The 14,615-nt window shown below is 34.4% G+C and overlaps 1 protein-coding gene across 2 annotated transcripts in view; it reads right to left on the bottom strand.

The window, feature by feature from the left end:
• Positions 1-851: 851 nt before the first annotated feature.
• The window catches only part of LOC106878293 (replication factor C subunit 1), a 49,147-nt gene continuing 35,383 nt past the window's right edge, over positions 852-14,615 (bottom strand). For both annotated transcript variants that reach the window (XM_052966605.1, XM_014927477.2), the window contains exons 18-25: positions 13,978-14,073; positions 13,759-13,857; positions 12,128-12,276; positions 11,020-11,137; positions 9,908-10,053; positions 8,815-9,028; positions 5,488-5,685; positions 852-3,400 (exon numbers count right to left, since the gene is read on the bottom strand). In XM_052966605.1, the coding sequence (XP_052822565.1) occupies positions 3,311-3,400; positions 5,488-5,685; positions 8,815-9,028; positions 9,908-10,053; positions 11,020-11,137; positions 12,128-12,276; positions 13,759-13,857; positions 13,978-14,073 (1,110 nt within the window). In that variant the 3' untranslated portion in view covers positions 852-3,310. The remainder of the gene's footprint in view (positions 3,401-5,487; positions 5,686-8,814; positions 9,029-9,907; positions 10,054-11,019; positions 11,138-12,127; positions 12,277-13,758; positions 13,858-13,977; positions 14,074-14,615) is intronic.

The raw sequence follows: 14,615 nt of genomic DNA on the forward strand, positions 1-14,615 counted from the left end.
TATTTAATAAATGAGTGGAATTGAACCAGTATGTGTGTTAATTATATTGGTATGACTCTCCCTAGACAACAAAATTTGTTTCAACACACAAATTCACATAAAGAATCTTGCAAACCAAATACAAAAATGAAGTATATAATCATCTATTTTAGAAATTAAAAAGTCTTAAAATAAGGATTTCTTTTTTGTTTAGATAGGAATCTAAACAAAAATTATGACAGGGAAGTGTCATAATCATTTGAACCAGCCTTAGTATATTCTACATTTTAATTCCAGTTGCCAGGAAAGTATCAAATATTAAAAATTGGTATATCCAATTGTGTTACACTGCTAAATTCAGTGGCTATTTAAGCAATGTTTGGGATGGTTCAGTGGGTTGGATGTGGTGCTGAAGGAGCAATAACTCCTGAAATATGCATATACACCCATTACCTATTTTTCTATCTTCAATTGCATTGTTTGCAGACACATTTATATATGAAATGTTATAACTCACAATGCTGGCACTAATTTCTATAGAAAATCTCTAGAGATACCTTTAAAAAGTGATTCTACATTTTACACATTAAAATACTGTTGTATAAAAATAATATTCTTCTATTTCAAAGATTTTGAATATTCAGCAGACATGTAAAAGTTCTATGCTAAATCATGCAAAATAGCAGGCATCAATCTTACTTTTTCCAACTTGAAAGTATTTATTACATTCTTAATATTTTATTTCCGCTGCATTTAGTTTGGATTATTTAATTTTTGTTTTCAAGTGGTCACATTTAAATTTTGGCTTTTCTCCACAATTATAACTCTTTGTTTTAATTATGAGGATATAATGAAAACCCAAACAATGTACATTTAAAATATTAGATATATTTTCTATATCCTACAGTACATCAACTCATAAGAAAATTACAAACAAATTACCATTATTCCTAACCATGACATCTTTTCCCTCCATTCAGATGAGTCTATTTCATAAAAATATTTTTTGTTTTTGTTGGGTTTTTTATCAGAATATATTTACAATTTAAAAACAAACAAAAAAAAAAGAAAAAAAATTTGACAAGTAGAACAATTTTTCTATCATAAATTCAGTATATTGAATTTATTTCTTCAGTTGCTTTTATAAATTTCTATTAAAATTTATTGTTCATTGATTAATTTACTTTATATATATATATATATGTATGTCCTTTTTTTTCATTTTCTTCGTATACCTTAACTAAACACATATGTTGAAAATGGAATGCTTTTAACATAATGTGCAACTTAATCTTGTTAATTTGATATCTGGAAAACAGATCATCATCATCATCATCATCATCATCATCATCGTTTAACGTCCGCTTTCCATGCTAGCATGGGTTGGACGATTTGACTGAGGACTGGTGAAACCGGATGGCAACACCAGGCTCCAATCTGATTTGGCAGAGTTTCTACAGCTGGATGCCCTTCCTAACGCCAACCACTCAGAGAGTGTAGTGGGTGCTTTTACGTGTCACCCAGATATTAGTAAGAAAGGCAATTATGCTAAAACATTTATTATAATTATAAATGAAGTTACTCATTTATTTCTTCATCTCTTAATGATAATTTACTTAGACTCAATGCATTTAATATTACTCTTCAAATTTTGAAACTGGCGCCTGCACATTTCATTTCCTATAAATATAAATATGTATATATCATCAAGGGCACATGGCTTGGTGGTTAGGGTGTTGCATTCATGATCTGGTGATTGTGATTTTGATTCCTAGACTGGGTGGTGCATTGTGTTCTTGAGCAAAATACTTCACTTCATGTTGCTCTGTGATCACTTTGACACTTGTTGTGTAGTACACTGTGCACCTGTTCAGACAATGTCGATTTGATGGAGAGAGTGAGCTAATGCGCTGCATGAACATTTGATCACTATAAACAAATCATATGTGCAGGTCATTCAGCAAAAGCTGAATGCTCATACATCATCTTCAATAGGAGAGTTCCATCAAATATATCATCACCATCATCATTTAACATCCATATCCCATGCTTGCATAGGTTGAACAGTTCAGCATGATCTGTCTAACCAGAGAGTACCAATGTCCTCATTGACAAAGTGTCTTCAGCTAGATGCCCATCCTAGTGCTGTCACAGGAAAAGCACCCAGTACACTCTGTACAATGGTTGACATTAGAAAAACATTCAGCCATAGAAACTATGCCAAAGCAAATATTGGACACCTAGTGACATCTGCAGCATAAAAATTTAATAGGAAAATGAGAACTATCATCATTCATTCATGTACTAAACAATTAATTTTAATTAATCAAAATCATAGCTTCAATAATCACATCATAATATCACCATTTAATGCCTGTTTTCCATGCTGGCATGGTTGGATGGATCAACAGGAGATGACAAGCTAGAGGAATGTGCCAAACCCCAATATCTGCTTTGACATGGTTTCTATGGCTGATGCCCTTCCTGATGCCAATCACTTAACAGAGTGTATCAGGTGCTTTCTACATGGCACTGGCACCAGTGAGGTCACAAGTAACTCGCAAAACAAGGGGTGTAACAGATGTCTTGCTGTAGAGGAAATACATGGTTAAGAAGAATTATTTTCTATATGGTTAATTTTAGAAGGCTATTTTAATGAACTGGTACTTATTTTATGAACCCCAGTAAGTTTTTATACTCAGAACAAGTAGGGATGTAACTAGGTACCCCCAGGCATTTTGTCTGTAGTTCTACCAATTCTGCCAAATAATAATTCACTATCATTTTAACATCCATTCTTTCATACTCTGTGGGTCATACAGAATTTCTTGACAGATTTTCTGTAGCCTGATGCCATGCCTATCACCAACCCTCACCTGTTTCCATGTAGGGTAATATTTCTCCATGACTAGACATGTTTTCATGGAATACTGGAAATGAAAGATACTAACTGCATGATGGCGACACTTATTTACAACTATCATGCAAAGTGAATACATGTAGACAGAAACACACACACACACACACATATATACAATGGTCTTCTCTCAGTTTCCATCTGTCAAATCTACTCACAAGGTTTTGGTAAGCCAGAGGTTACAGAAGTAGACACTTGCCCAAGGAGTAAAAAAAGAAAAAAAAAATGTTTTTACTACAAAATGTTTCAAATTTATTCAAATTATCCTCAACGAGGAAAAAAAAGAGAGAGAGAGAAAGAAAAAAAGAGCAAAATTAATGTCAAATCAATGACAGCTTCAAAATGGAGCAAACACATTTTGCTGCTGAAAACAATGTTCATGATTCAATAATTAAAAGAATCGAAAGGAGTCTGCTACAATGAGCTTTTAGACTGTCCTTTGCCTTTGCCTTTGCCTTTCCCTTTACTAGCATTCGTCTTCTCAGAACTTTTCTTTGCCGACTTCTGCAAAAAGGAGAAAAAGAGATGAAAAATATTATTTTTAAGCTTCTCTCAGCCAATATTTATATATTTCAAATGTGGTGAATTGGCTGATCTAAGACAAAGAGCACAACTTTTACAATATTCATCACTACTCATGTTCTGATTCCACCCCACCCACACATTGTCAACTAATTTTCATTCCAACTGATTTGGCATAAATACTGGGGTTGATTCACTCAACTACATCCCAGTCCTACAAGGAAATTTGTGCTCCAATTCTAATGTGAAAATTTATTTATCAGTTCTCCATTGCAAACAGAATTTCCCTATCATAGCTATTTATAGTTTAGTGGATTGGAACCAGCAATGGGTAAGTATAATGGTCATCTACAACTGGGCATGCTACAAACTTTGCTGACCAAAACTCTTGGAATCTTGGCATTAAAGAGAACTCTAGTTTAAAACAAGAAAATAGGTTGGAAGGCAGGAAAAATAGGAGCAATGACGACTAAATGGTCAAGGTGCAAGACTACTGATAATGATGTTATGAGTTCAAACTCTTAATCATTGATGGTATTTTATCCTCATGTACTGTGTTACAATCTCTCTTATGATTCCATTCAAAACAGATATGTGTAACTTTAATAATTTGGCAATCATAATACTAATTATGTTAAGAAATACTAATGTATTCATGTCAGAATGTTGAAACCAGCATAAATGTATTGTTAATCACATAACCACACCTGTGCCCAGATTGAATACATGAAAAGGAAACTCTAATGATTACCAGAAAATTACAATGAAGGTTACAATTCTCTTTGTTTCAACTTTCTGATATGAATACTTCAATAAGTGTAAAACAATTCTTATTCTCATATTAAATTAAATATTTTATTATCCAGAAGCAAGAAAACAGTCACGACAAAGTACAACTATGACTATTTTTACCTTTAATAAGCTTAGTAGAAGTAAACATTCCTACCAAATCAGAATGTTATGCTCTAACCACAAACAATATTTGCTGCAAGATTAAAAATGTTTATGCATATACAACAGATTAGATCAACTGTTATGACCTGAAATTTTGCCTTTTTCTAATATTTTCAAAGATGCCTACTTCTAAATTAGATAAAATGGAATTCAATGTTTGTAAAGTATCTAAGCTTAAATTAAAGGGCATAATATCACTTAATATAATCATGGGTGTTTATATATACAACAGATTAGATCAACTGTTATGAGCTGAAATTTTGCCTTTTTCTAATATTTTCAAAGGTGCCTACATCTAAATTAGATAAAATCGAATCCAATGTTTGTAAAGTATCTAAGCTAAAATTAAAGAGCATAATATCATTTAATATAATCATGGGTGTTTATCTGTGTCCAAACTGCACAGATACTCCCTTTCCAGAGGATATGCAACAAATGAGTATTTGGCTCATTGGAAACCTGTAACCAATGACACTATTATTCCCAAAATACAAAAATAATTAAGTATCCAAAAACAAAGCTCATAACAAAACTAATACATTTAAATATTTACACTCAACAGATTACATCATAAGTTCTAAGGTCAAAGAAATAATTATAATGTGATAGCAAGCAAAAGAGTTGAACTCTTTTTGATACTAACCCTTCTGAGATTGACCCTAATTCTATGCAATATTCTTCCTGATTGACCCTAATTCTATGCAATATTCTTCCTATCTAAATTAACCCTTTAGCATTTAGATTACTCAATCAAATGTAATACTTATTTATTCTTATTGTTTTGAATTAATTATGCTTCATCTCAGAGCTTTGAGATTTCAATGATGTGATTTGTTATTTTTAGAATGACATAATAGGGTAGGTGGGAGGAGCCAAATCTGGCCAGTTTGAAAATAAAGCAGGTAGAATATTTAGACTGGATATAGCTGCTTTACATGCTAAAGGATTAAAGCCTTCCTTCAAAATGTCATGGTTAATTTTTTTTCCAAAGACCAGCTTAATAATGACAAAGTTACTTTACTAAATTCTTCATTAATTTCAAAATGTATTTGAAACAAATGCAGTGTATTCCAACAGAAAAGATTAAAACAACACCAAGAACAAAAGTGGATTACCTTAATCATAGTATCTTTAGTAACATCACTGTCAGAATCATCATCTTCTCTGTCAGATGTTTGGTCTACTGTGTTTTCATCACCGAATACATCATCACCTGCTGATACACCTTTGGTACGCTTCTTTGTCACTGTTCCAGTAGCATATGGGATCAGATGCGATTCTTTGTTATAACTCCGTGTGAATGCCGCCTTGGTCTAGTATGGTAAAAAGACAACATATTTTATTTACATACATCGTCACAGAGTATAAAAATATCAGTATGAATTTGTGCATATATACATATACATAACAGATAAGCATACATAATTATATATATATATATATATATATATATATATATAGAGAGAGAGAGAGAGAGATAGATAGATACAACCCTCTCTCTCTCTATACACACACACACACACATATATATATCAGGGTGTTGCTGGCTTAATGGGTATTGTGAAAGGCCTGGTTGGAGGCCCGACTTTCCAAGTTCTTTTACAGGGCTTAGAAAAAAACTGTAATAAGTGTGTGAATCTGAGAGGAGAATATGTTGGATAAAATAACTGATCTTCCTGTATTTTCTTTTACCCAAAGCCAGGAACTTTTCAGCACCTCAATGTATGCATATATATTATATGTATACACACATATTCATATGTATACATGCACACAGACACTTACACATTGTTTGTACATCCGATGAATATATTATAGAGGCATTGTTTTATAATCAAAGGCTCTTCCTGTTGCTAACCACCACCTCCTTTTTAAGTAATGGATCTATCAAGGTATCAAGCCAGTGGATGATCTGCTGACAGAGTAAATGACAGTAATGCCACCACTTGTAACTGAACAATTTTCAGAGAAGCACAAATGTAAGCAAACACACAAACATACATGCATACACATACGACAAGCATCTTTGTTTTGTCTTCCAAATTCACTCATAAGGCAACTGTAGAAGACACATGTCCAAGGCGCCCTGTAGTGAGACTGAACATAAAAGCATATGGTTGGAAAATAAACTTTGCAACCACATAGCCATACATGTGTGTCTACACATACATTTTTATAAAAATATGATTTCAAAATGTTTTTGTTTATGCAATTCTGTGAGATGCCTTGGGATAAACTTCTGCACAAAGCTTTACTAAAACCAAGTCTGTTATAAAGATTTTATTAGACAGCACCAGATCATAGACTCAGTGTTGTCATCAATACATGCCATGATCAAGACATTTGTTTGTTTTTGACACAGGACAACTGAGCAACAATTACTGAATTTTTCAGTCCATTCATAAACAGTCTGTAGCAATATTTTCATTGCCAGAGATAAAATTTCTTCAGAGACTTGCTATCTTTTATTTTTTATCTTTTACTTGTTTCAGTCAGTTGACTGTGACCATGCTGGGGCATCACTTTGAACAATTTTAGCCAAACAAATCAACCCCAGTGCTTATTTTTGTTAAGCTTAGTACTTATTCTGTTAGTCGCTTTTGTCAAACTGCTAAATTACAGGAAAGTAAATGGCCCACCACTGGTTGTCAAGTGGTGGTCAGAAGACACACACACACATGATGGGATTCTTTCACTTTCTGTCCACCAAATCCACTCACAAGGCTTTGGTTGGCCCAAGGCAATAGTAGAAGACATTTGCCCATGCAGTGGGACTGAACACAGAACCATGTTTGTTGGGAAGTAAACTTCTTACTACACAGCCACGCCTGCACCTGTTAAAAACATGGCCTCGTGCAGGTGGCACGTAAAAGCACCCACTACACTCTCAGAGTGGTTGGCGTTAGGAAAGGCATCCAGCTGTAGAAACTCTGCCAAGTCAGATTGGAGCCTGGTGTAGCCATCCGGTTTCACCAGTCCTCAGTCAAATCGTCCAACCCATGCTAGCATGGAAAGCGGACGTTAAACGATATATCTGTGCAAGACAAACATTGCCACTACAATGACTAACTGACAAGAATAACGGGAAGCCTTCAATAGATTATGGCTCCTGGTATACCTTCAGCCCACAGAAAAATAATCACTGAATACTGATTTACTTTGGAACAAAAAGGGAGTGAAAGAGCTTTGGTTAAAGTGATAATAATAATGACATAAATGACATTTTAGGTTTGAACCTACACTCTAGTAGCTGAACCATGTCGAGTGATATGCATTTTCATCATCATCATTTAAAGTCCTCTTTTCTGTGCTTGCATGGGTCAGATGGAATTTGTTGAGGCAGATTTTCTATAGCTGGATGCCCTTCCTGTTGCCAACTCTCACCTGTTTCCAGGCAAGGTAATATTTCCCATGGCCAGGCAGGTTTTATGTAGAAGACTGGAAATGAACAACCTTGCTTGCATGACTAAAGCCTTGTGAGTGGATTTGGTAGGCAGAAACTGAAAGAATCCCATTGTGTATGTGTGTCTTCTGACCACCACTTGACAACTAGTGGTGGGCTGTTTACTTGTTGACAACTATCCCATGATGTCAAGACCAGGGGACACACAAGCATACATACACACACACAAAAGACACAATGGGCTTCTTCTAGTTTCTATCAACCAAATCCACTCACAAAGTTTTGATTAGCTTGGATCTGGAGTAGAAGACACTTGCCCAAGGTGCCTCAAAGTGGCAGTGAACCCAAAACTAAATGGTTAAAAAAGCAAGCTTCTTATCCACACATCTATGCCAGTGCCTGTGCATACAACAAATTTTCTCATCAACACAAATATAAATTAAATATTTCAGATATTTAATTATCTCCCTGCCAATATATTCACAAACAAATGCATACTTCCATAAACCAAAGATGTAGACTTAGAATTTTAAATTAAGCCTTTCTATGCTTGATAGCTAACTTTGTTAGCAAGACTAAGTCCATCAAAATCTCATATTACTCAATATAAACATTATCAAAAGTTAACCACCTTCTCTTGCTCTGTATCTTTCTTTCTCTCATATAAAAAGATGTTCTCTCTTTTACATTATTTACTTCATTTTAGCATTTACTGAACACACACACACACACACAAACTAATGTTTATAATCACATATGAACTGACACCCCACCCACTATTATCACCACTACCAACAACAAGGAAAAGCCACCTAGTGAGCTTCTGCAAAACCACACAACCAGCAAGAAACAGCAGTCAAGTCATTCCCAACCAACTTAAAGATACATATTAGCTAAACAGGTCAGAAGCACACTTTGCCACAAAAAATGGAAAATGGTCATGGCTAGTGTGTCCTTGATCTTAGGTCAGCTCCATTAAGCTTGTGCAAATGTTTAACAACAATAATAACAATAATAATGATAAGGCAAGAATACTTACAGCAGTAGTGAGGCTTTTGGTGTAATCCTTAGAATTAGGCCACTTGTTAATGTCCATTATATTGTCATAGTCTTCCCTAAGTAAATCATATTTGTCCATCAATGCAATGACTTCAGGTACACCCTCCTTTTGTTGCTCTTGTAGAGGTTTCACAAGGTGTTGCTGAAGACATGGTAGATAATCCAGGTTGAGACCTCTTAGGTCTGCTGAAATACTGAATGGAAGAAAAGGTAAAATATTAGGTGAATTATGCAGGCTGTGAGACAGAGACTCTTTTATTCATTTTTCCATGCTTGCATGTTTAGATGTATATATCATCAAGGCATTGTTTTACAGCCAGATACCTTTCCTGCCATAATCTCTTATTTCACATAACTTTGATGGCATGAAATGAATAAATGATTTGCTGACAGAAGTGACAATGACACAATTGTGTATTTGTATACATTTGCACTTTACATAAGTCATGAACTACAGCTCATGACTTACGTAAAGTGCAAATGTATACAAATACACAAACTTATAAACATACATACACACATATATTTTACTTATTTCAGTCATTGGACTGAGGTCACACTGGGAAAACCAACATTGGTTGTTAAGTGGTGTTGGGAAACAAGCACAATCACACACACACACACACACACACAAGCTTCTTTCAGTTTCCATCTACCAAATTCACTCACAATGTGCTGGTTGACCCAGGGCTATAGAAGAAAATACTTGGTCAAGGTGCCATACAGCAAGACTCAATCTGGAACCATATGATCAAGAGTAATATAATAGAAGGCATAGCAACATGTGTGAAAGAGTGTCACTGGCAGTAAAGTGATGAAGAGCACCCTATATTTAACCAAACGCCAGTCCAGGGTCACATAAAATCAAGGAAAAGCTTCCTTAAATGTTTTATTCCCCTTGAGGCCAACTAAGATGGACTATGTAGGACAAAAGAAACATTGACTTCAATATGTTCTTTATAAACATCAACTAAGCAATATTCTTACGAGTCTGGAAAAGTTCTTGGTAGTGTTTCTGCTACATTAAATATATTTTTTTAAATTTAGATATTATTGAATATTCTTTTACTCACTTTAGTTTCATATGACCTCCAAGTTCCTGTAAGATACGTTGATTTTTGTTCTGAGATGAGAATTTCCCAAGCCAACTTGGGAAAGACACCATATAGTTAACACTGCCTCTCATATATTCACCGGGCAAAACACTAGCGTATACAGCCTGCAAGTAAAAATATATAAACTTATACATACACACACATATATATAGGCATATAACACAGACAAAAATAAACAATTGCAGAAATTCAAACATCACATTAATGCTACATCACTGGGGTCAATATAATCAACTGTAACCTTCCCTAGCTCAGTTCCTTTCTCAAAGGTCATTCTGCAGCATATTTTTTTAATGTTTTATGGTTACATTAGTTGGTTTTAGATAACACTACTTTAGAAACTGAATATTTATGATGGATAAATCTACAAATCAAAGATACTATATGTACCAGTCTCAAGATCTGCAAGAGACCAACGTTATACCACTCATTAAATTTGTCTCGTTTCAGCTGGCATATTGTAGCTTAAGTTAGCCCTGACTGAGCAAATCTTATGGCACATAGGTTGTTGGTTCAATGAATAGATATAATCCACAGATCCAGTGCCAGATACACCAGGCCTTTGCTTCACTGAGAACCATACTGTGTGCTCACATTCTAAGTGAGGAATGGCAAAGTGATTAACAATAATAGTGAGAAGACAGACATTGTGAAGTGCTGAAAAATATGTTAGGATAACATTAATGGTGGTTGTGGTGATTTTACTAATGAATGAACAGGAGTAGAGGAAATATCTGTAGTGTTAAAGGAAGAAGAGATGATGGTGGTGGCGTAAAAAGGAAACAGTGTTAGGATGGAGAAACAGTAGTGGGAGAAATAGTAGCAGGAGAGGAGATTGAGTTGGTGTTAATGTAGCTAATAGTAGTATTGTTAGAGGAGCATGGTGGTAGGGAAGGTGAACAAAATACTAACATAATGAAAAAAAAGTGAGAGAAAGAGTAGAATTAAATGCTACAAACCAGAATTATTTATTCCAAAAGAAGTAGTAAGTAATAAGAGGGAATATCATAATAAGTAATAATAATAAGTAATATTATAATAAGTAATAAGAGGGAATATCCTGTACTTACCTCTACCGGAAGTAGAGTCCAGCTCTGTCTTTGGCCTATGAGCTTTTCAACAATATCTCCATCACAGATACTGTTGGCTGCATGTGCTAACAGAGACAAATGTTTCGCTGTGTTTCCTCTATAACAACAAAAATAAAAGAAATCTGTAAGCATTTTTATGCTTTGATGTATCAAGAGTCAGCCCACTTAAAACACAGTTTCATATACATTTTATTGTTAATAAATATTCAAGAAAAATGTTATATGTCTAAAGGTTCAGTGGTATGATACTTAAAAAGGATATACACTGATAGTTTAAAATACATGCCATCATTATATGCAATTCACTATTATTAAAAGAAATGATAATATTGATTATAAGTACAATTATTAAGTTGAGGTCAACCTGTCTTTACTTGGTTGATTGGGGTTAATGTAATCAACTAACACCCACCCACTAAAATTTCTGGTCTTCTGCCTAAAATTTGAAACCATTATTATCATTCTTCTTTTTATTATAATTATTATTCTTACACTCTGAGTTGAAATTCCACCAATGTCAATTTTGCCTTTCATCCTATTGGGGTCGATGAAATAAGTACCAGTTGAGTACTGGGTCAATGTAATCAACTATCCCCATCTTCCAAAATTTCAGGCCTTGTGCCTACAGTAGAAAGGATAATTAGAGTGTTGAACAAAATGTCTTGTTGCATTTGTTCCAGATTTTTATGTTCTGAGTTCAAATCCTGCTGATGCCAACTTTGCCTTTCATCCTTACTGGGCCAATGGAATCAAGTATCTTTCAAATACTGGGGTCAATTTAATGAAACTGGCTCTCTACAGCCAAACTTGTATTCTTGTACTTATGTTTGAAATTATTATTATTATAAGTAGTAGTAGTAGTAGTAGTAAGCTGGACGAATCATTAGCATGCTGAACAAAATGGATGGTCTCCACTAAGCCATCACTAAATGCCATTCTGTTAAGTCACTCAAGCTTTCTGAATACATTTATACTAACCTACTACTCTAATTGGATTTTGAGTTTGACTATCAAATTTTTTTCTATACAGTTCAGTTTAATCTCTTTATTAAAAAGATAATAAATAAATTATTTCACATGATCTTACCTTCCTGCAAATGGCTCAACAGATGCATAGTTTTCTTGCACAAATAAAGGTGCTAGTTGATAATTATGGAAAAATAAATCTGACTTGTCTATAAAGGACATTTTCTTTTCACCACCAGCAAAGACTTGCCGACACACATCAAAAGGATTCTAGAAAAAAGATAATTTTCAGAAACATCTAAAATATTCAGAGAACAAGCCAACAAGGGTGCCTCTACATGGTTGCTTGACCTGCTTGAAATAGCAGCCACATCTTCAAAAGGAAATCAACATTGGATAATGTAGACCTACTGACATTATGTTTGGGAAAATAAAATAGGATGTTCACAAATGAAACATTTATGCTTATACTTGACCAGGAATGACAAAGGTTAAAAACAACTCACTGAAGTAAAATACTGTTGCTATCCTTCACAGATATTTGACTCTTTGGGGAGGTTGGGGGTAGGGGACAAGATGATTTTTTACTGACTTAGATCAAAATATATACTTTTTTAACTAAGAACATACAACTTCTCTCTGAAAGAGGCACTGATAAATTTAGTATTTTCTAACATGAACAGATTAAATATATCAATAACAAAATGGTCAAATATTATATAACAATAGTTCAATACAATATAAATGGTGGTGGTGGCTAAAGTGGTAGAGCATAAATTCTCAATGGTCCAGTTCATTTACTATGGAGAAATATAAAATTCTCTATTGTACACAGTTACAGTCACTCTTTAATACATGAATATTTCATTACCATGTAAAGCTAAGTTCAAATTCAACCGGATGTTAAGAGCTGTTTAAAATCACTGAAAGAGTATATTCTTCAAAAGGAAATCAACATTGGATAATGTAGACCTACCAACATTATGTTTGGGAAAATAAAATAGGATGTTCACATATGAAACATTTATGCTTATAGGCTTACTTAACCTCATGACAAAATTTTCACTTGCACCCAATGACTTACAGGACATTAAATAAATTGTTATAAATGAAACACAAATCATAATCATCATCATGTAATGTCCATGCTCCATGCTGGCATGGGTTGGATGGTTTGACAGGATCCAATGAGTCTAAGGACTGCATTGTGCTCCAATGGCTTGGTTTCTAGAGCTGGATGCCCTTCATAATACTAACCACTTTACAGCATGTACTGGGGACTTTTCCATGCCACCAGCACTTTTGAGATTGCCATGCAGCTCACAGGAGTACAAACCCTGGGTTAGGTGTGTGTGCATGTGTGTGTGTGCATGTGTGGTGGGGACAGTTTCATGTTAGGTGGTAAGGAGGTGAGACTATGAGGTGGAGGATGGGGGAGAGTAGGTTCTTGTAGAGGATCAGTATGGGCACATCTAGTAGAGGAAGAGGAGAGAGAAAAAGAGAAAATGATCAGTATGAGGTTTAAGAGATAGATAATAGCACAAGGTGTCCAGGCAGCCCCTCAAGGCACAAGGTGAGTAGTAGTGGGTGGGTAACTGAGCGATTTGCAAGAGTGTATGGGAAGGAGAGGAAGACTGCCAAAATGGGTAGGTTGAAGGGTGGATGATCAAAGAGCCATGAACTTTTTACACAGTTCAATAATCTATATTTACAATAAAAAAAATAAAAGAAACTACAAAAAGTCATACTTACAAGTTTTATATCCTTCTTAGCCATTTCTGCATTGCTTTTGGCATCTTCATATGATATATTTTTATTAGATGAACTCCACATGAACAAATTGTGGATGACCTGTTCAAAATAAATTCAATAGTAGAAGTAATCAGAACAAAATAAAAAATAAATATAAGGGGGGAATGAATCAAAAGAAAGAAAAACAATTTTAAAACACAAATAAAGCTTTTAACTTACCTGTCGAATATCATGATTAGAAGCTGAAATTATCTCGTTTAAAGCACCTGGGTTAATGTGCAGGCCTTCTTTGTATGCAATAGTCATCATGGCAGACTATTAAATTGAAAAAAATTATTATTATTATTATTATTATTATTACACACACACACACACCTTAAAGTGGTGCATACTTAACCCTTTAGCATCCATTTTACTTAATGGGTATAGTTTTCAACTAATAATAACCATGTTTCAAATAACCCTTATTAGCTACAGTACTACTTAATGGGTGTTAGATATGTCAATGTATTTATTTAAAAAGGATGTACTCATTAACACCAATATTAAAAAGGAAATAGGATTTTCTACTGATTTTGGTAAGTGTTCTGCTACTAAATAATTTTTCCACATACATATATATATATATATACATACATACACACACACATATATATATATATCATCATCATCATCGTTTAACGTCCGCTTTCCATGCTAGCATGGGTTGGACGATTTGACTGAGGACTGGTGAAACCGGATGGCAACACCAGGCTCCAATCTAATTTGGCAGAGTTTCTACAGCTGGATGCCCTTCCTAACGCCAACCACTCAGAGAGTGTAGTGGGTGCTTTTACGTGTCACCCGCATGAAAACGG

This window comes from Octopus bimaculoides, chromosome 3 (assembly GCF_001194135.2).
Source record: "Octopus bimaculoides isolate UCB-OBI-ISO-001 chromosome 3, ASM119413v2, whole genome shotgun sequence".
NCBI lineage: Eukaryota > Metazoa > Mollusca > Cephalopoda > Octopoda > Octopodidae > Octopus > Octopus bimaculoides.